At 31.7% G+C, this 22,852-nt stretch overlaps 2 protein-coding genes across 2 annotated transcripts; one reads left to right on the forward strand and one right to left on the reverse strand.

Annotated features, from left to right (window-relative positions):
- Nucleotides 1-4,638: 4,638 nt before the first annotated feature.
- Nucleotides 4,639-10,387, reverse strand: AGO5 (Argonaute family protein). The gene is made up of 22 exons (XM_022297211.2): nt 9,843-10,387; nt 8,910-9,109; nt 8,688-8,837; nt 8,473-8,606; nt 8,277-8,386; nt 8,078-8,181; nt 7,803-7,941; nt 7,602-7,718; nt 7,400-7,507; nt 7,243-7,314; nt 6,994-7,116; nt 6,744-6,903; nt 6,530-6,657; nt 6,314-6,451; nt 6,101-6,243; nt 5,965-6,027; nt 5,817-5,880; nt 5,601-5,727; nt 5,441-5,514; nt 5,251-5,345; nt 5,122-5,153; nt 4,639-5,043 (listed from the first exon to the last, which is right to left on the reverse strand). The coding sequence occupies exons 1-22, from the start codon at nt 10,320-10,322 to the stop codon at nt 4,880-4,882; spliced, it is 2,925 nt and encodes a 974-aa protein (XP_022152903.2). The 5' UTR covers nt 10,323-10,387; the 3' UTR covers nt 4,639-4,879.
- An 11,086-nt stretch (nt 10,388-21,473) lies between these two features.
- On the forward strand, nt 21,474-22,696 carry LOC148212457 (uncharacterized). The gene has a single exon (XM_088121951.1). The coding sequence runs from the start codon at nt 21,556-21,558 to the stop codon at nt 22,612-22,614; it is 1,059 nt and encodes a 352-aa protein (XP_087978077.1). The 5' UTR covers nt 21,474-21,555; the 3' UTR covers nt 22,615-22,696.
- Nucleotides 22,697-22,852: the final 156 nt, after the last annotated feature.

Here is a 22,852-nt window from a genome sequence, read left to right on the forward strand (position 1 = left end):
TGAACAAATTAAATAGATAAATAATCATATTCTTTTCTACCCACCCTAAATATATATGGAGGAGGGGAGTATTAGACATGTAAATAACGTTTTATATATATCATTGAGAATTAAACAAATTAATTAGAAACCTTGGAAAAAATAGTAAATTGAGAAATAAATTTTAAAAATAAAAAAAGAAATTGGGAAATTTCCGGTGGGAACCTAATCGCAGAGAATCCCCACCTGGATTTCTTAAAATTTCGTAGAAAATTTTGCAAGGAATGGAGAATTAAATAGAGGCCAGGGAAGGCTAATTGGCATATTGCAACACTCTTGCAGTTTTTACCACATACGTTGTTTTTTGGTTTCGGTTTTATTTTTCTACTTTGGTTTTGGGACATTAGTTTAAGTACCATTGTTATTTAGTAAACTCACAATTTAGGGATGATTAGATTATACTATTTAAACTATGAAATCTTTTTTTTTTCTCCCCTCCCATCAAATTAATAGAAGCGACGAGGTGCTGGCTCAAAATTGAGCAAGTGGGAAAACAAAATCAGGACGACATCCACAATCGTATCACAGACGAGAGTCTCATGCACAAAATTTTTTTTACGAATATGACATTTATGGCCAAATATATCTTTTATTATTAAGTAGTTTTATTTTTCAAATTATTTTCCCTCGTTGCCCTTGATATGTCAGATGATTTCTTTTATTCAATATGATTTTGAAATATGGTAGATTCCTTCCTAGTTAAATCCCAAACTTCCTTTACGATATACTAGACATTGAAATACCTTTTGTTGAGGGTAAAATCGAGTAGGTCACGTGCGTACACTATAGTGGTAAATCGGACAGCTGCAGGTGGAGGCGCACTTGAATTCCATTGATTAATGACTGACTTGTACTAAATAAAAGCTTGAGATGCACTTGAGTTCATAATAAAATTATAAAAATTTAGTCACTGTGAAACTCAATATTCAACATATTAGTATACATACAAAGTCTAGTCTTCCATCTAGATATTAAACCATTCCAACATGTCATAATTAGTGACGTTGTCATTCATAATTACATGTTTGACAATATAATACTCCAAATAAAGCTTAAAATCAAAAAATAAAATGAAATTACACTTTTAAAATACTAATCAGAACCTAGAAACAACTTTATACTATAAATTGCTTCAAACACGACCAAAACCAAAGCATTGGAATGCAACCTACTCAATCTTTATATTAAAGAAACTAATAACAAAATCATAAACGTGTTAAATTAGGGTATAAATTAAGCTAGAAGTGTATACATGTGTACGCGAATATAGTTTTTCAAAACCATAGAACCAAAAAGTACATGTACTCGAAAAATGGTACTATGTGACCTTTAAGATGGTGGATTGTAGGTCCATCCGTCGTATTTTTACTTCCTATTATGTATGACATCCCCACTTTATTTAATAGATAATTAACTAATTCAAAATTGAATTTGAAAGTCCTTTTTGGGTATTTTTATTTGTGTAGATTCTATTTCACTTCAAATCTTTGCTGGAAAGGTATTTTTGAAAATTTCATGGAAAGTAAAAAATTATATTGAAACTTTTGAAATGATCAGGGATCAATTTCTCGACATTTTTATTGAGGAAGAGAATCCAGGATGAACCCTTTTTTCGTTCGCTATGTGCTGACTGGATGCGTACTCGCGTGATCGATGGACGGGGGAATTGCGTGAATGACGAGACCGGCTTAACCTAAAGTCGACGGCTCTCCCCTCTCTTGATGGCCGATTTGGAGAAAGAAGAAGCATGGCATGAGGACGGAAAATTTTCCGATAGCGAATTACTTGACTCGATGGATGGAGGGAGGGTCCCCCAGCTCAAGCACGAAATCAATGTTGAGTCAACAATCATCGAGAGGGGCACCACCAAGCAAGATCGAGACCAGCACCTTGGCCTTAGATAGGGTTCCAAACCTGTCTGCGCTTCTTCAAATATTCCAAAAGGTCGGACTAGGGGGGCACGCTAGCTTACTAAGCCGTGGAGACTTTGACCGAGGCAAAATTTAGAATAATAATTTAGCTAAAAGGATATTTACAAATTTACACATATATCCTCTTTTATTATTAAGTTTTTTTATTTTTTTCAAATTATTTTTCCTCATTGCCCTTGAAATATTAGAGGATTTTTTTTTATTTAATAGGATTCTGAAATATGGTAGATTCCTTCAAAATTTACTACTCTAGTAAATCTCAAACATTTTTCTATTTTTACGTTTAAAATCTATTTTCTTTTTATGAAAAAAAAAATCTTTTAGACTTTTAAATACCTTAATTTGTTTTGATTTGAAATCCTGATTTCTTTAAAAGCTTCCTAATTTTACCACCACCATTTTTTTACCTGTTTTTCAATTTTTTATTTAGGTTGAAAAAAATAAGATATTCTACATGTCTAATCCTTATTTCTTGTAAAAATTTGGAGCCTAATCACATAATATCCCCTAATTTTGATTTTCTTTTAAATTTGATTTACTACTGTTTAACCACAAATCTTCATGTTTTCACTCTGAATGTCTTTTTCCTTTTTGTAACCATCAACCTACCTGAGTAAATATTTCTATTCTCCTAAAATCATTATAAATATTTAGTCGTTAACTTGAGTATAATTCAACGGTTAACATATCTTATTGATTGTTATTTGTGTGTAAAATAGTAAGAAATTCAAAGTAGGAAAAATGAAGTGATCCAAACTTTGTGTATTTTGCCTTCAGAAATATAACATTTCAAGTAGCGTCTGTAATTGTTTACTAATTAATAAAAGTACTTTAACCATTAGCACCTTATTAAAAAGTGTTCACCTAACCGATCACTCTGATGTTTCATTTTACATTTTTAAAATGTTTTTTTTAAGTGCTTCTAAGTCAAGTACTTGGTCAGGAAACATCCCTCGTGTTTAGGGGTCTTCCTATCTAGTACTAGGCTGAGTCCTATCATGAATGGTCTTCAAGGGAAGACCTTAGCCGTCGTTCTCCATCTTCCACATGATCACAAGGTATTGGTCAACACCTCCAAAAACGTATATTTTTTTCCTCCAACGATGTATAATCTTTTATTTAACCATCATCAACAAACAGCTACACGAATTATCTAAAGCTCTGTAAATCTCAAATTACTTATGTAATGAAGCAAATTTATGAGAAAATTCATAAATTGTCTATATCAAGTCTCAACAATAAAAGTTGTTCAACTGATTAAGGTACGTATTTTCGATAAAGAAAACAAATAATCAAAGTCATATAACTTAATTCAAGGTAGTCCACATTCAACCCCAAGGCTACCTTGTGTAATTTTAGACCATCTAAATTTCTTAAGCCACATTTGTTAATTATTTTGTTAATTATTTTTTATTTTTTATTTTTTAAATTAAGCTTTTATTTGGTTTGCCATCTATTTCTTAAAAACATATTTGAAATCTATGGAATTTCTGTTGAATAATTATTTCGTTTTTAGTTTTCTATTTTTAAAAATTATGCATCATTTCACACTTTTTTTTTTTTATATTTCTCACATTATTTAAATTAAAAACTAAAATTTGTATTTGATCAAAAATTTTAAACTTATTTTCATAAATACGACTTGTAATTGCAACTCGAATCTTACACCTGTTTATATATATATATATATATATATATATATATATATATATATATATATATTTATTTATATTTATATAACAATTTAGTTTTCACTTTTATGTTCTAAACGTTATGCTTATTTTTGCACAATTTCACTAGTAAGTTTTTTCACATCGCTTAAAAACATTTAAATTCTTGGTGAAATTTCATACTTTTAAGGTACCATATAGGACCGTCAAGTAATCTCTTGACAAAATGTAGTTCTCCATCTGGATGGGCGTTTCTCTCTGTCTCTGATTGTTCATCACCGTTTCGATAATTGGCAGAAACTTACCATGACCTCAGAAGAAGGTGGTTCTGCCACAACTGTAACGATCATGAGATTTGAGTCCAGTGTTGTTTTTCAAAGTTTGGGAATAAATCTCTTCCTTTCATTGCTCCCTCGAGTTGTGGATCGAACTAGCCGTTGGCTTTTTGATAAATCTCTAATTGTTCTAGAGAAACCAATCTCATCAAACAAGGTCTCAGACTTAGAGTTCAATAAAGTATATTTCTGGATTTACTTGTTCTATGATTTCACAGTATGAACCCTACGGATTTTTGTCAGTTAGGAAGGAAAATAAGGTAATTCTTGAAATTGCAGATTTGGGGAAGAATTTCATAGGGCTTTTGTTTGCTTACAGAATGAATATGCAAGCAAATCTTTTTGGCAAAACATGTCATTTCTTCTTGTCTTTCGATCCTACTATTGTTAATGAATGCCATATCTCAAATGTAACCCTTTGTGGTTTTTAATAAAAAAAAAAAGTACCTTATAGGACAAATGCCCCAATCCATTATTTAAAACACAATATTCAACATTTGTATGTTTCACATGTAACGAGCGACCTAGAAAATAAAAATGAAATTTCCTAGAAAACTCGAACACCACCAAAAGGAGAAAATAGAAAGCAGCAGAATCGATAATTGATAAAAATAAAAATAGAAAACAAAAATGCATATATAAGCTGATCTGTGAACAAAATAATGACAATCTGAAATTTTTGAATTCTCATAAACTAGTTAAATTTGGGGTATTAAAACGTATATTTACATGCACTCCCCTGTACCCAAAAAAACCAAAAGCAGGCCATCCAAAAGCATATTCAACCTGGAGACCAAGATAAAACACCTCACAGAAAGCGACAGCCAAAACATATACCCAACTCTGTCAACCAAAAAGTGCACAGATAAGCACCTGACCACATTCCTACGCCGAAAAACGACGCTCAGCAGTAAAACATCACATCTTTCACATTTTCTTTAATCCTCGGTAATGTTTGGATCTCCACATTCCTACTGCCCGAACTCACAGAACCAGTATCAGATGCATCACCCTCCATGTAATATCGGGCACGGAATGCAGCCAAATGGGCATAGTATGCTGGCGGTACTGCAAAACAAATTAATGTATTTAAGCATAAGCGTTCACGACGATAAACAGTAACTGAAATGGAGTTGAAAAGAGTACCTATGGAAACGGATCGTGTGCACCTTGCGTACCTAAAACAAAACAACAATTAAATTTAGGCATTGTAAAAGAAACAAATCATGAACAAAATTGCATGACAAGGGGATGGGAAATGATTTTGATATTTACGTGTAGCATAGACTATTGGTGAGCATTTGCATTTTATCGGCACTGAAATTATTTTCATCAAATAGAACATGATAATGGGTCGGTCTACTCGTTCCCTACACGAAGAAAAAAACAAGTGAGATTAGAGCTCAAACAGAACAGAAAGAACATGTTAAATGCAAAAACATGTTAAATGGTGAAATGTCGAGACCTGAATGCCAGAATGACTGTTCAAATAGAAATCAAATTCGGTAGGATGGCAAATTTTTGTGTCCACGACAGTACCTACCAAATAAAAACAAAAGAAACTAAATACACCAAGAATCAAGAAACAACTTCGAGGAACCAAAGAATAAAAGAATGATAATAACCTGGAAGAATGTTTCCGCTCCTATCGATATTCTGGTTATTGGTAGGAAAAAGGCGGGTATGATGCCTCTTTTGCACCACTATAAAGGTCACAGGAGGTTGGTAACCTTCCTCAAGAGAAGCACATGCCTAAAAAATATTAACAATTTAATTATTTTATTAAGAAAACGTACATAATGAAGACATTTTACCAATCAACAATCACAAATATACTATACCTTTCTGATTGCATCCATCTCATAAAGCAGAACTTGACTGAACTGCCCTTCACTTACACCGTCCCTGTTAATGAAAAACAAAAATCAGCAAACAGAAATAGAACAGATCAGTCCATATCCATTTATTTTACAAAACACGAAAAATAACCTGTAGAATATTATTCTGTGAGGCCTCATGTTCGTTGATCTTCTGAAAGCTATGAAAAGTTCCCTGCCAACAAAAATAAATAACATATGAGAAACAAACAGTATCATTTCCAGTAGACAACTTGTCTTCAACTTACCGAATCATTCCAGTAGCCACCACTCCTCTCTGAGGGTCTTGAGTCGTTTTATACAAATCCTGGATTATTTCTTCACGGTGAACTTGTGCTGAAACAATGCCTCTGTACTTCGTTACCTCGGGCCAATCCATTGAGGCAACAACCTTTCATCACAAGTGTAAGATTACACAGAAAGGAAAATTCATAATAAAAAATTAAGCAAGGAGAACATACAGCTGCTATTGAAGGACTAGAATCCTCTCCAGGTTGTGGGTGCGTTACATCGGCCCCAAAGATGATTGTAGGTCGATCCGTTACAAGAGGAATATTCTTCTTAATGGCATCATCTAACACATTGTTTCTCCCCCCAACCTATAAAATATTTCACACTTAAAACAATAATTGAATGGCATTGTATAGATAATCAACAGGAAAAGATAACACACGAACCTTAACATTTATCTTAAGAGCCACATTTTCAAAATATTGTTTGTTCAGCTTCTGTGCCTGCCTGGGTCGGCAACATTGTGACACAATTCCAGGCTCAAGATCAGTCTCACAAATTTTTTTAATCTTTCCTGCAATGACCAAGGTACTGAGGATCACACTCAAAAGAAATGTATTAACAAAGATAAAAGTTCGAATAAGGCAAAGATATACTCACCATAGGAACCCGTCACATCCGGTAAAATGATAATGAGCAACTGGAGACACTTGCCCTGTCCCAAAGCTTGCATAGACTGACTATGAATATCTCGGAGTGCATTTTCAATTTGATTTGGATGTGCATGCCGAATTGGAAGCAGCGGCTTAGGGTTGAAAACCTTACAATAGATCCAACATAAATCATGTAAATTATTAAGAATCAACAAGGATTTGTAAGTTATTGAATCAAAAAAGAAAACAGTTTATACCATTCCCTTGCTATTACACATGCCAACCAATTGATGGCAAAATTCAACTGGCAAGCTCGGATCCACCCGAGAAGAGAAGTTCACACATGTCCAATGTTCCACACTACCCCCATTGATCATTTTCTAATATACCACAAGAGAAAAAATCAAAAAAATATATAGGTTAAATCTATATAATTTTCAATTCGTAATTAGTAATAAAATATAAATGTCGATAAGAATTATATCAAGAGGTAAATGCAAAAATACCTTATTGATCATATTCCACTGACCCATCTTAGGGTTAACTTTCGATTCTTTGCCCGTTGAATGGTAATTGAGCTTCAAATATCAAATCTTGACATAAGATTAAAATTGACAAAAAACTACTTCAGTATCTCAAGATAGTTACAGTTGTAAAAATTACCAATGGAGATGGCAAAACTCGAGCATCAACATCGCACAATTGTTGTCTAACTTGAATGCCAAAATCCGTGACAAATTCATCGTTTGTATAATCATTCCTTCTAACCGTCTGCCAAATGGATAAATAATAGTAAAAAAGGCATGACATAAAAGTATATATCAAACTTGCAAAATAATGGCCAAGACATAAATAAAGCTGATACCTCCATTATACTATTTTGCCTATCAGCAGGTCTCTGACACGTTGCTCTTAACATCTCCGTTACTTGTCGTTCATTCAATTTCTTAGTATATCTCTGCCCTTCAACAATTGTACAAACCTACCATAACAATAATAATAATAGTAAGAGAAACCCCATGAAGAAATGACCATGAGAAAACTTAAAAGCAAGAAACATCCATACCTCCATAGGCAAATAAATGGGCTTTGCATTGTTACCCGCTTGTAGCGCGGGAAGAGATGGAAACTTGAGCATAAAACCATATTTTTCACGAAAGTATTGAGCAACAGAAATCTGGGTTTTCTCATCGTCAAGAGTAAACCTAAAAATAAATCAAGTAAAACAATACCTTAAAAGACAGAACAAGTGCTGTGAACAATAATTTTTCATACAACATTGCTAGCTACTATCTGACCTAAATTTCAAGAATTTTCTAGCAGTATGAAACCCAAACTCACATTAATTTATTTATTGGTTCTGATGACATCCCAGTAATTTTGTATGTTCTGGCATGCTCCCTATGTGTTATTGCCACCTTCACACCTTTAAGTACCTTTCTTATCTGACAGTAAAGGAAAACAAACAGATTATTGCAAAACAGTTCTAGATTCTTTTTTCAGAAAGTAAAATGTTCCTATACTAATTATGGTATCAAACCTTTCGACAATCCTGATCAGATAATGGCCTCGAGAAATTCCTTAGATTGAAGTGTATAGAAACAAATTCTGTAACACATACTGGTTCATAGAAGGATCTAGCTGATACATCTGGCATTAAGAGAACAAAATAATGTTAAAGAAAGGAAATAAATCAGTTAGCAGTGGCAGAGTGAATTAGAAGTACTGAGTGATACCTATATTCAGAGATAGACCCATCTGTACAGGACGCAGACTTTGATAATATCCCCTCCAATATTCAACACCATTACCAAGTTCACCCGGACGTCCCAAGGTCGGATGGAAAAATGACCTTCCAACTACGGTATACCTGGAAAAAAATGATGAAATTACTATCCTCTCAATCCATATAATAATTACCATAATAAGACAAGTTTCAAATTAGACATACTTGTTTGACGGTGTTTCTCTCAAAACAACATCAAGAACTTGGATAGTTTCCTGTGGGATATCTCGCTGTCGTCCTAGTAAAAATTGTTGCAGATGATGGAGATCTGGCTTGGAAGCGAATTTAATCGAAACGTTAAACTCGCGCTCTTTCCTATAGAGTACATGACAAACAAAAATCTTAAGATTGATTATTTAAATATAAACAAAAAGAGAGAGAGTATACCTTGTTGGTTCATCCTTACGAACTAGTTTTATCTTAAATTCTTTGGATAAAAATGGAAGTTCCCCAGCCACATAAACACTTTTCCCACCATCATATGCTAAAATTCTTCCACCTAGATGGGATTGTCTATACAATTCAACCAGCTGGGTTATTATATCTCGGCAGACCTTTTTTGAGGAAACCTCTGGTGTTATTGAAATCTGAAACGAATTAAAATTATACATTGTAATCTCTAGCCACTAAACTGCTAAGTAAACACCAAAATAGTAAATGTGCATGGTTTTTTTGGTACAACATATGTGGGGGTAGGGGATCAAACTCACAATCTCTTGGTTGAAGATATATGTCCAATTACTGCCGAGCTATGCTCGCTTTGGCAGTTGATGTACATAGTTTTAAAGATGATATTCCAGAACTTCAAATGCAATCATACATAACACAGGTCGTTGGAATGCAATGATACATAACACAGACTGTCCAAGCACAATCACACATAACACAGATTGTTCAAGCACACTCATACATAAAACAGATTGTTCAAGGGCGATCATACATAACACAGATTGATAAACGGCGATCATACATATCACAGATTTTCAATACATTGTTCGAATATGATCATCTCATAACACAGATTGCTTCGAATGCAATCATACAAAACACAGATTAACACAGATTGTTCCAATGCGATCATACATAACACAGATTTGACAGGTGAATCCAAAAACAATATCAAATAGCAAATATATAGCAACACACGAAAAAAGATTTCAGAAAAGTTGACTAAAATTCCTGAATAAAATGACAGACAGACAACTCTACGATAATAGGATATCAACATTTTGAAGTATCATATAAATGAGAAGTCAAGTGGAACTAATCGGCACCACGGTGAAGAAAGGGAAAAATACTCTGCGAAGAAGAAACACTTACATCGTAATGATAGAGATCGATATCAGCAACTTGAACCAGGAAATGATTCGCACGAACAACCATTTTCTGGCCCACGGTTCCGTAACCCGGCCTCTTAGCAACAGGCAGAGCCTTAGATGAAACCGGCGGAACTTTCAATTCCGGAGTCGTCAGTGTCAACTTCTCCACTGCCGTCTCGATTCTCGCAGAAGAAGCCTCCGGAGCCGTTCGAGAAGAAGACGCCACCGTTGAAATTTCAGGAGGAGGAGGAGGAGGGGAAGTAATCGGAGTTGGCTGCGGCGTCGGAGAATCAAACTGTTGAGGAGCAGGCACTCCTCGACCTCCATCTCTACCACCACGGCCGCCGCCTCGACCGCTTCTACCTCCACCACCTCTACCGCCGCCGCCGCCACGATGAACAGCCGGAGTAGGCTGTTCTCCGCGACCTCCACCTCGACCGCGACCACCGCCACCGCCGCCACCACCACCACGTCGAGACATTGCAGTTGAGAAATCAAACAGAACAGAGAGAGGGTTCTTCGGATGGAGAAAAAACACGCTAAGAGAGTGAGGAAGCAGAAAAGTGAAGACCCCGTTGAGGAATCACAATTGCTTTTATAAATCAATTTTAAATTTTTAAATATTTTCTCAACATAATAAATTTTCAATAAATATTTTTTCTACAAAATTAGAGCTAATTGTGGAGCTCATATTCAAATTCCATATGTGATTTATTTAATCTATATTTTTATTAGAATATCAAAAGAAATATATCAATAAGGTAATTTACTGATGATACACAGTTTGAAATTATTTAAATTTTATTTTCAAATATTTTTTTTGACGAATTTCTCAAAATCTTAAGAAAATCGATATATTTTTTATGTAATAAAGAAAATAGTTTTATTGTGAGTTGAATTGAATTCTTTCCAACCCAGGTAAAAAGGGTAGAAAAGAATCGTGCAACTGTGGGCGGTTTTTAAGACTCTTTTGCCTCCCTTTTTTAACCTTTGAAACCGACACGTGGAGGTTAATGATTACAGCCTACCGAAACTGTTCGGTAACCGCTAGATCGTGGCCTTAATTTTTAACTGCTCCACGCAATTACCGCGGGCGTAGCTTGTGAGGAAAGCTTTTCGAATTCTTCTTTTTTTTCTTTCCTTTTTTTTTCCTTTTCTTTTTCTCTTTTTCCTCTTTACAAATTAATGAAAAATCATTATTTTACCTGTAGTAATGTAAAAACTGTTTCTTACTCGGGATAACTATTTTTTATATTTAATAATTAATTTTGATAAATTTTATCATTTTAATCGAGGTATCCACTTATAAATTTTATATTAAAATATAGGTGAATTGGTAAAAGTATATATGATTGAGTCTGCACAATTCTCATTAATGAATATGAGTCTAATAAATAGACTTAGGTCATATTAGAGTTACAAATAGAAGTTGAATTATAACATAACAACCAACTACCTAATATAGGTCTAATAACTCAAATGTTAGATGTTCGAACAAAATTTATTGAACTTTAAACTTTGACGAGTAGCAAGAGCATAGCTACGTTAACATATCTACTTTTTATAAGAGATCGTATGAGTTTTAATAATTGATCAATAGAGAGATTATAGTATATTATACCACGAGCGGATGGTGGCGTAGTGGGCTTGTGGTCGAATGGGGATTCCCAATTCGGTTTGAGCATTGTGGGGTGCATAGTTGGAATTTCCCCCCTCACAATTTAAGGACGAGTCCTACAACATTGGTTATAGTAGTAGGTGACCGTTGATACTCCCGTTGGTAGAAACCCTCTGGCGTAAGTCACACGTCATCCATTATTAGTTATTAGAAAAAATATAGTATATTAGAAAATTCTATATAGTATAGATAAAACAAATATAATATGTATGTGTCAAATCGAGCATAGCTCAAGTGGTTAAGGCATCTATTTCTAACTAATTGAAACTGTTTAAATTTTAGTGGGTATGAAGACTAACTTTATACTTTTATTTATTTGTTTTTTTTTTATGAGAGGAGAGAAATCTTTACTTATTCGTTAACTTCATTCCATTGACCTCAGTCCCGATTATAATAATTAATTAGATTGTTTTATATGGTATTCTCTTAGCATTATCGTCACCTTATAGTTTTTTTTATTTTGAGTTGTAACTCGGTGATTGGTCTTGTTTGATTTTCTATGGTTGGGATATTTCATTATTAATAAAGTTACTATTATAAATGAGAATTTATTCTGTAAAACACTGTTTCAAAATTATAAATTTAAAATCGTCCAAAAAAATGAATAATATTCTTTTTTTTTGTTTCTTTTTTGAAAGGAATAGATATTCTAATTTTGATGTTTTTAATAAAGTTATAATGGATCAGCTCGATAATATAATTTCAATTTTTTTTTAATGAGTAACTTTTTTATCAAATTAATTGTACTTTTTTCTTTTTTATTATTATTACTTTTTTTTTTAACAAAAAAGACAATTTTGTATTACTTGTACGAAAAAACTATTTCAAAAAATACTTTTGCACTGTATTTGTATTGTTTGCTAAACTTAAATAGGTTTGATTTCACGATTGGTTTCATTTCATTGTCTAAAAATTTTATTTATATATCATTTTATTGAACCTTTGAATCCACGTTTTTCCGATTATGATAAATAATTAAACATTTATACACAATATTTTTATTAATTATCATACTTTTTTAGAATTCGAGTTGCTGTTGGTTATTCCATATATAGAAATTATTACTTTAAACGATAAACTTATTTCTAAAATAATTGTTCAAAATTGAAACTCGAAAACTCATGGATTTATGAATAAATTTATAAGGGATCTACTCATTTATAATTTTATTTTGCTAAGAGTAAAAAACGTTTTTATATGTTCAATTTTTTAGAATATTTTGAAAGTATTATGAACATTATCAAATAAAATAAATGTCCAATATTAGGTGTAAAAACATAGATGTCTAAATAAACCTAATCTACGTGTCAACCTCTTCATCTGTCTAGTGTCAAATTGAACCATGTCAAAGTGCTTAATTCTCAAATGTCCGCGTGTGTCTATTTTCTACCTATGATTAGTGTCCAATTGTAACACGTCATGATTGTACAAATTGTCTATAAATAGTAGCAGTTCATGGTTCATTTGATAGTGGATTTGGATGGAAAACTCAGGTTGAATTTCCAAGAGAAATTGCATTTTCTATTTTTTATTTACAATTTTATATTTTGTTCAATCTCGTATTCTCTCATCGTTCGTGACTCGTGCCGCCTCATTTTACTCCATAATTTTATACGAGAAATGTCCATTTTCAAAATATATAACTTATTTATGAAATTTGGCTAATGGTATTAAATCGATGTGTTTTTTTTAAAAAAAGAAACATTGTAGGTAACAATCCGGCAGAGGGCGCTGCTTATTATTTGAAAAAATATATACCTTAGGTAAATTTTCTTATAAATTATTGGCTAAATCACCCCAAAAAAAAACGTATATATATATTTCTGAACTTTGCCTTTTGTCCAACAAATAATTCTAACCTTCCAAATTTTTAAATATTATCTTCCACATTTCATAAATTTTTTAAAAGACATATACATAGCTCGACAGTAAGTAACATTTACTCATTCCATCGAATTGGAAAATTCAATTTCCATATTCCCAAAAAGAAATTTTTTGATTTTCCAACAGAGGAGAACTCGAACGTAAATCCTTGTCAACACCCAAACCTCTCCCAATAATATTGGTTAATATTTTGAACGAAAAAATGACGTGGTAAAATTTATAACAACGTGACAATTAGGAAGAAACATTTGACAACTATTTAAATTTATAGTTTCTTCATCAGCATAAGCTATTGAGTTCATTAGTCTCTTAATCGATGGTATAAAATTGTAAGTTTTGAATAGAATTTGCTTCTCTACTCTCTGTCCAATTTGTCCGTAATCTCTCTTTTTAAAAGCGATATATGTTTTCACATTTTTGGTTTCTTTTCATATTCAATTTAGACAAATTTTTACGTCAATCGCCTAGATTTTGATACATTATATCTCTATTAAAAATATTAACAAATACTTCATCAAATGATTTTTAAAAAAATATTTATGAAATGTATAGTGTTCAACTCTTGAAATGATATATATATATATATATTAGTTTATTCTAAAATATTTAATTTATTATTATTATCAATGATGAATGATGGGAGGGCTAGGAAATTAGTGTCAGCTTAGGCATTTCTTCTTTCTCGCAAAGCGTCAGCTTGGCCATTTAATTTCCCTCCAATGTACGACACGAGAAACATTCCCTCACGCGCCACCTTCGGGAAAGAAAATTAAAATAAAAAATAAAAACCCTTTCAGCTCCAAAAGTGTGACCGCGCGAGGGAAATGATGCGCGCAGGCGGCGCTTTCTTCCATTGAAAATTGAAAACGTCACACCGCGAGTAATAATAATGCGGATCTCCTTTCAAAAAAAAAAGCGAAAAAAATAATGCGCCTCTGTGTGGGCCCCACCTGCGATGCCGATTTGGATAACTAATTTCAGGGATGAATAAAGTCTGACCTGGAATCCGTACAGTTTTGGAGGACGTTTCTCGGCCTTACTCTTTAGTTTTATATATATTAATATATATATATATTTTTTAATAGAATAAATGGGAAAGAATATTCGAACACAATATAGTTCAACTTGATAGCTTAACTTGATATGAGAATGCTTGCTGATTTCATTACTTAATTCACTCATGATTGTAAAAAAAGCTACTCATGATCAATTGATAAGAGGTTAATGATTGCTGTGAGTTTGTTCAAACAATTTCAATCACACTTTCTCATTATAGGATAACAGTGACCAAATAAATAATTGTGCATATGATCTAATCAATGAGGAGAGAATTTATAGTTTTCTTTTCATAAGTGGTTCATCCTTCTCGAACGCAACATACGACTTAATGTTGTAATATGCTTTCCAAGTATGTTTGTTCTCCCTTTTTCTGCACGTTGTGTCATTTATATGGAAATCAAAGGCCAGGAGGCCATTCCCTAAACTCTTAACTATCAAAATATGACCCTACATCAAATTGAGCAAAAAGCTATCGAATTGATCAAAATATCGGATTATCAGGTCCTCTCCACGTGTCACGTTTGTCTTCATGTCTCAATCTCTTACCTATTCTTCAGTGTCTAGCCCAAAACTAGTAACCAATAGAACCATCACACGATTACAAGAATTCTAATAAATTTCCATTGAATTAATAGGGCATAATTCTACCTCGTCAAAGAGGAAAACAAACTAATTATTTAATGCTTCATTTTGACACTATTCGTGAAACTGTGTTGGTGCATTAGAAGAACGACAATTTTATCGATGCGGGTATACTCTAAAAATACCATAGATAAAATATTGCTTATCTTACAAAGATAAAATTATGACGTGAGATCCATCTTTTTCCTTGTAATATACGTTATTCTTGCAAGTATAGAGAATATGAAAAAGTAAGGTAAAAAGAAAAATTCCTCTTGAAATGCGACATGGCCTTTTTTACTTTTTACCTTTCCATGTCAACTTATAATAAAGTCTAGTAAGCTTTCCATGTGCTTAACTAAGGGGGTTAAGTAAAGCATAGAATAAGGATAATTTATTAAAACTTGCAAAGGAAGAGTCGGACCAAAAATACTTTTTGACTAAGGATATAGAAGATTTTAGTGGAAAGGAAGAAACGTAAAGAATAAGAATCTCATAGCACTACAAGTAACAAAAAGATTGGTCTCCTCTATGATTCGTAGGAAGCTTCCTCATCATAAATACTTTAAATTATTCCTTCGTGTTTAATAGATCTATAAAATTTTCAACATTAATAAATTTACCAACTTTTAAAATTATCTAATAAGTTCATTTCAAGTTTGTATCTAATAAGCTTTAATTTTGAGTGTAACAAGCCTACAGCATTGTAGACACCATTTAAAGTTCAATGACGTTCCAGGACTTGTGAGACATAAAAAAAAGCTATAAACTTTTTTTTTTTTACACACTATTGAAAATTAAGAGATATATTAAATACCTTTTAAAAGTTAAAGGACTTGTATGATAACCCTCGAAGTTAAGGGACCAAACTTGCAATTGATCAACCCGATGATTAATAGGCTAGATATATCAAATAGTCCAAATCTTTCTTGATTGGATAAGTCATTAATAACCCTCTCTAAAGGTTGATGGTTCAAAATCAAAGAAAAAACTTCAAGATTCAAGAGGGAGCTTCTCCTTAATTCGTGGGTGGTCAGTAATATATAGAGAAGTAAACAACGTATGAATTATGCAACTTGTCTACATATTACTGGACCACCCAGAAATTTAGAAGGATATTTCTCTTGAATCATGGAACGGAAATTTTTTCCAAAATCAAATCCTAACCCAATATATATACGTTTTTAAGGGTTGATATCCATTGTTGTTTAAAAATTCACTCTAACGAAATTTTATTTGATATATTTGTTTTTGAATACAGTCTTGAGATACTGTTATAAAAAATAGTGGAAATCATGAAAATAATTTTTTATTTTAAATCTTGATTTTTAAAAAAGCAGAATTGCATTAAAGAATATAAAAACTTTGATAAATATATAAATTTTATTTTTGTTAACATTAAAAAATGTAAAAGGTAATATACTATCAATTATATAATATTATAAAATAATAATTCTACAGATTTATAAATATAGGCTAATAAATTAATTAATATTATTTTATATTTAGATTTAATTTTCAAATCTATTATCAAATATATATTTCAAAAATATTTAAAATATGACAATTTTATTTATTCAATTCCTGGTTTTTAGATTTATATTTTTAGATTATTAATCAAATACACCTTTAGATTTAGATATTAGGTTAGAGCATATTTTCATGACATTTTGACAATTTTTATCCATTAATATTTCTTTTTTCTTATTTATATTTAAAAAAATCAAAGTATTAACTCCTTGATAAATAGAGAATACATTTATCCGTGCGTCACAGCACATCCTCTACGTAATTTCTACCAACGTTCCTCAATCTGATTATTTGGACTATTTTAATTATTTTGAATACTTTAAAAAGTCCATTTAAATATTATTAAACCTCGTACGAAATATCTATATTTTATAAAGTGAATGTTCCTTTTTTTTTATTACTTATAAATTGAATGGTTAAACCTCAACGATTCTTTACGTGGCTACTTTTGTTTAAATTTAACATCTTTTTAGTACGTTTAAATTTAACATTTTAAGTGTCAGTGGGGTAGTTAATTTATGTATTAAATAATTTGACAAATTAATAACATTAATATATAGTCGAATCGAGCATAGCTCAAGTGGTTAAAGCACCTATCTCTAACCAAAAAGGTCATGAGTTCGAACCCTCATCCCCACATGTTGTACTAAAAAAAAACTTTAAAATATGGACAAGTGATGTTTAGTCATCTCGGTATTGGCTTTAACATTTAAAGTGAGATAGTTAACTTTTGTATTAAAGCTCAGCGATTAAAATCCAAACTAAAATTGACGTCGAGGAAGTTGATCACCTATTTGGTATATAATATAGATTTTGTTTCTTGTTTTCAGATTTATGAATCAAACTGTTTGGTAGGTTTGTTTGCAAAAATTGTTAGTATTTTCTAATTATGAGTTTGAAATTTTAAAATGCATAATTATATCAAGAAAAATAAATTTTTTTAATAAATATACTATATCATATTATAAACTCATTTCATTTTTATTAAAATAAAAAATGTAAAATATATCTTATTATAAAAGAGTGTAAAATAATAATGGTACAAAATTTATAACAGTTATCTTATGGTAACTTCACAAATTGAAATTCAATTTAAAAATCTACTAAAAAAACGTCAAAAACAACTCTGTTTTAATTAAATTGGTTGTTTTCAAGTTTATGTTTTGCAAACATAAATTAAACACGGCCTTACAAACTAAAATAATATACTTTTAAATTAAAATAAAATACAATTTATATTTTCTAAAAGAAAAAGACAGAGAGAAAAAGAGAAAGAAATATACAGTGGGTCGTCGTAGACTTGGGAGTGGTGGGGCCCGCTAGAAAGTGAGTGACTGGGACTTTTAACTTCTTTCTTGGAGGCAGCGTAGCGTCACCCGAATGACGAAAGCGCCCCTGACCTCAAAAGGAAAAAAAGATTAAAAAAAGAAAAGAAAAGAAAAAAAGTCCAACAACTACGTCAGCTCTCCTGATTGGACGATCGCCACGCGGTTGGTCTCTTTTCTTGGTAGCCAAGAAAGCTTTGTTTTTTCCTCCTCCTTTCCTTTTCTCTTCCCCGCCTTGACTAAAACTTACGCACTCCACTTTTGTTATTTGTTTTTATTTTATTTTAATGTATAATGTACCTTTTGAAACTAATTAATTTTTTTTTTTGAGAAAGAATTAAATTTTTATTAGTAAGGTGGATATGTACACAGACTGATGAATTAACATTTTTCGAACTCAAACACTTACTAACTTGGAATGCTTCGGACTGATCCGTACAAGAGGGCAAAATCTCCGACGCTGAAGTCAGTAAATTGTTTGAACTTAATAGTAAGTTCGAGGAGAAATTTGATAACTAGAATAACAATGAAGCTATCTATTTATAAGTGTGAGGTCTGACAGATCTCACGACCGGCGGTTATTATTGTCGAGTCGTAGATCGAACCTGTCGGGTCGTGCAGGTCGAACCTGAGCCGATCAAACCACCTAATCAATATACGAGTTAGGAGTATGACTAAGTCTCTCACCTCGATAGGACCGAGGTGGAGCTGCTCGGTAACTAATCCTTATTCGAGCGTATCAACGTCCTCCATGTGGCATGACAATTTCGTTCCCCAAACATCATAAAATTGCATATTTTTTAAAATATAAAAATATAGATAAAATATCACTAATCCAAAGATAATATTAAGATTAATAATTTTAAACATCCTGCTCGTTTTTTAAAGGTCGGAGATCCTTCATCCTCGTATTTGTTGTATTCAAAAAACTTCTTAAAAAAAGGTAAATACTTATGCGTTAATTTAAATATTTGTTATTAATTTTTTATATCTATAATTTTTCTAGAGATATCCATCCATATTTATGTTTCTATAAAATTGAGATACCAATATTTTTGTCAATGTAGACATTTGAAACCTTGCTGATAGATCTCTAAACTCACCCATTGGGCCAACCCGACCTAAAGAAGCAAATGTTCGAGCTGGGTTAGGCCCAAGTCCTATGGGCCTCGAGCATTGTTTGGGTCGGGCTTGAGCCGACCAAACCACAACAACCTAGGCCAATGACGACTTAATTCATGGACCCAAATCAATGGGCCAAAGTTGGATCAACCATTTGTATAAGAGAATTAGCCCAAATAATAAATTATTTTTTAATTATTAAAAATTATTTTCTAAATATTTATTCAAACCATGTACTTGAATTTTAGAATTTGTTTTTTATTTTTATGCTTTTGTTCCTTTTTTTTCCCACTTTTTCAAGAGTTATCAATAAATTTTATTATATCATATTTTTACTAACTTAATTTATTTTGATTGTAAAAAAAATAAATTATATTACTATATTAATAAAATTTTTTTAGAAGAATGAAAATAACAAAAAAGAATGGACCATAAATACTAATTGATTATATACATATATATATGTACAGACGTACAATATATAATAATATTGGACTATATTGGATTTAGCCTTTGGGCCATCCTAATGGACTGATCCAAATATGGCACAAATGAACTGACCTTGATTTAAAAAATAAATATTCATATCCAATTCAATTTAAGAATGTACTCGACTATATTTGATCGTCAAATATTGACCTTGGACATTAAACCCGATGACGAGGTTGACTCTCAACTTTCAATCACATTATTTATATTTATTTACTCTAAATTAGTGAATATATTAGAATTAAGGTTAAATTCTAGGTTTAAGCATCATCAAATTTGTATAAGATATCTCTCCCAAACTTCCAATTTTTTCTTTAAATAATTCATATAGGTAGGTAAATTCTGGAAAATATATAATAATGATGATATTAAAAGATTCTTTTTTAGTATAAGATGTAGGGTGGGGTTCCGACTGACAAACAATTATCCGCTTTCGACTCATAATACGAAAAATTTATGGATTAAACTGACCTAAAATTAATATTTTGCATTATTTCTATTTTATGTTAGCTTATTTATTATTATTTAGTTAAAGCAACTAAAATTAATAGCCAGATAAAATCGGTGTTTATGCTTTGTAATATATTTTCAAAAAGATTTTTGAAGTACTAATCAATTTTTGAATAGTAGGATTTAATAAAATTTCGTTTTTGAAAAGCGAACTTTTTTTATTTTATTTTGGATGTCGTTGGTAAAAACGTTCCTAAAAACTAAAAAATAAAATATTTGTAAAATATAGATGAAAAATAAAGATTTTTTTGGTACAACACATGAGATTCGAATCTTTTGAACCGAAATACGTATCTTAACTAATTGAGTTAAAGTAAATTGAAAAAAAAGAATTAGTTTTCAAAACTTTGTTTAAATCTAAAATTTAGAGAAAACCTGAAAAGATTTTTATTTTTTAAAAAATGGATAATTAAAGATAATATCGTTATCATCTAAGACAATAAAGCACTAAATCTAAGCTATCTTTTAATATCTTCAAAAAGATTTATTAAGATTTTAAATAGTTTGTATGGACCAATAATTTTAGTTAAATGAAAAAATAAAAATAAATTGATGTTAACAAAGAATTGGGCCAAGAAAATGGGCCACTGCTGCAAAAGCCCAAAAACTTCCGTTGTAGTAATCTATGCTTTTCTCCTCTCTTTTGTTAACAATAATATTATTATTTCCATTAAAATTTTCAAATTCCGTTGTAGTCTAGTTGGTTAGGATACTTGGCTCTTACCATTCCCGGCAACGGAATCTTTTTTTATATTTTATATTTTTATTGTTTTACAGGAAAGTTTTTTTTTTTTAATTTTAATAAAAGGAATTTATTTTTACTTCTTTTTGGGATGGTAGGAAAAATCTACTTTCACGGACATTGTACAAAAGCATCAATGAAAATGAAAAACTAAATCTAATTAAAAATGGTTATTTGTATTATGAATTTTTAAATAGATACCTACCAACCCTTGCTTAGTGTCCAATTTTGAGGTGTCTCAAAATCCATGCTCCATGTGTTTTCTATGTGTCTTTTATTCATAAACCCCATATGTTCCATTATCCATGCACCATGTGTTGAAATCATAATGCCCTATGTGTCTCAATTTTAGACATTATTAGTGTCATGTAAATCACACAACATGCTTATCCATGGCCTATAAATAAAGTCAACGATGTTCAATTAGTAGAGAGATTTTGTGAGAAATTAGTGGTGAGAATTTGTGAGAAATTAATGAGAAATTTGGTGGGAAATCAAGTTTGAAAATTGGTGGGAAATGTCATTTTGAATTTTGAATTTTCTTTATTATTTGAATTGTTTTGTTTATTTTATTTCCCCGACGTTGCCTCGTTTCGTTCCTCAATTTTACAACACGTTATCAGCACGAGCCTCTGTCATTTCTCCTGTTGAAGGTAGGTTCCGAAGGTAGGTAATTTAATTTTTATTTTTCAAGTAATATGTTGTTTTCATATGTTAAATCCCTAATTTGAGTTTTTTTTGTGATAGTGCCACCATGACAAATTTGACCAAATTAGAATTTGCCGCTATTGATATCAATGACAATAATTATTTGTCATGGGTACTAAATGCTGAAATCCATCTTGATGTCATGAACCTGGGAGAAACCATCAAAGAAGGAAATACAACCACAAGTCAGGAAAAGACAAAAGCCATGATTTTCCTTCGTCACCATCTTCACGAGGGGTTGAAAATGGAGTATCTGACAATAAAAGACCCCCTTGCCTTGTGGCAAAATTTGAAAGAAAGATATGATCATCAAAAAACAGTTATTCTTCCTAAAGCTCGTTATGAATGGATGCATTTGAGGCTCCAAGACTTCAAATCAGTAAGTGATTATAATTCTGCACTATTCAAAATCAGTTCGAAATTGAAGTTATGTGGAGAAAAAATTACTGATAGTGATATGCTAGAAAAGACATACTCAACCTTCCATGTCTCGAATATACTCTTGCAACAACAATATCGAGAGAAAGGTTTTAAGAAATATTCTGAGCTCATATCATGCCTTCTGGTTGCTGAGCAAAATAATGAGCTATTGATGAAAAATCATGAATCTCGACCAACGGGAGCAACGCCATTCCCAGAGGCGAATGCTGTAAATTTCAATAATCATGGTCGAGGTCGAGGTCGTGGTCGAGGGCGTGACCGTGGCAAAGGAAGAAATAATTTTTCATTTCGTGGTGGGCGTTATAATCGTCCAAATTTTAAAAGAACCACACGAAATGTTGATCATAAAGAAAAAGCTCCACAAGATCAGAATTCCAGAAGTGTTGAAAATAAGTGTTTCCGATGCGGTATGACTGGGCATTGGGCACATATTTGTCGTACGTCGAAATACTTAGTGGATCTTTATCAAGCTTCCTTGAAAGAAAAAGGAAAAAATGTGAAAGCAAATCTTGCCTACCACGATGGTGATATCTTTGATGCTGCCAACATTACAAGTTTGGATGTGGCTGACTTTCTTGAATCTTCTGGAGAACAAATTGGCACAGTGAGCACAATGGATGAAATAACAAGTGCTTCTTTTGATTTTGAGAATATTCAGAACTAATGTTTTTTTTATATCTTTTATGTATGTTTTGTATTATTCTTCTTCCTTCTTCTTATTGTAATTATTTTGTTTAATGAAGAAGCATGGACAGTTTTCATATATTGGATGACTCGAAAATGAGCAATGGTGATTTATGTCTGGCAGACAGTGCGACTACGCACACAATACCGAAAAGTAGACAATATTTTTCTAAATTGACAATGCTGAAAGCAAAAGTCAATACTATATCAGGTTCTGC

The sequence above is a fragment of the Momordica charantia genome (genome assembly GCF_013281855.1).
Source record: "Momordica charantia cultivar OHB3-1 chromosome 3 unlocalized genomic scaffold, Mcharantia_2.0 BLBB01000003.1, whole genome shotgun sequence".
Lineage (NCBI taxonomy): Eukaryota > Viridiplantae > Streptophyta > Magnoliopsida > Cucurbitales > Cucurbitaceae > Momordica > Momordica charantia.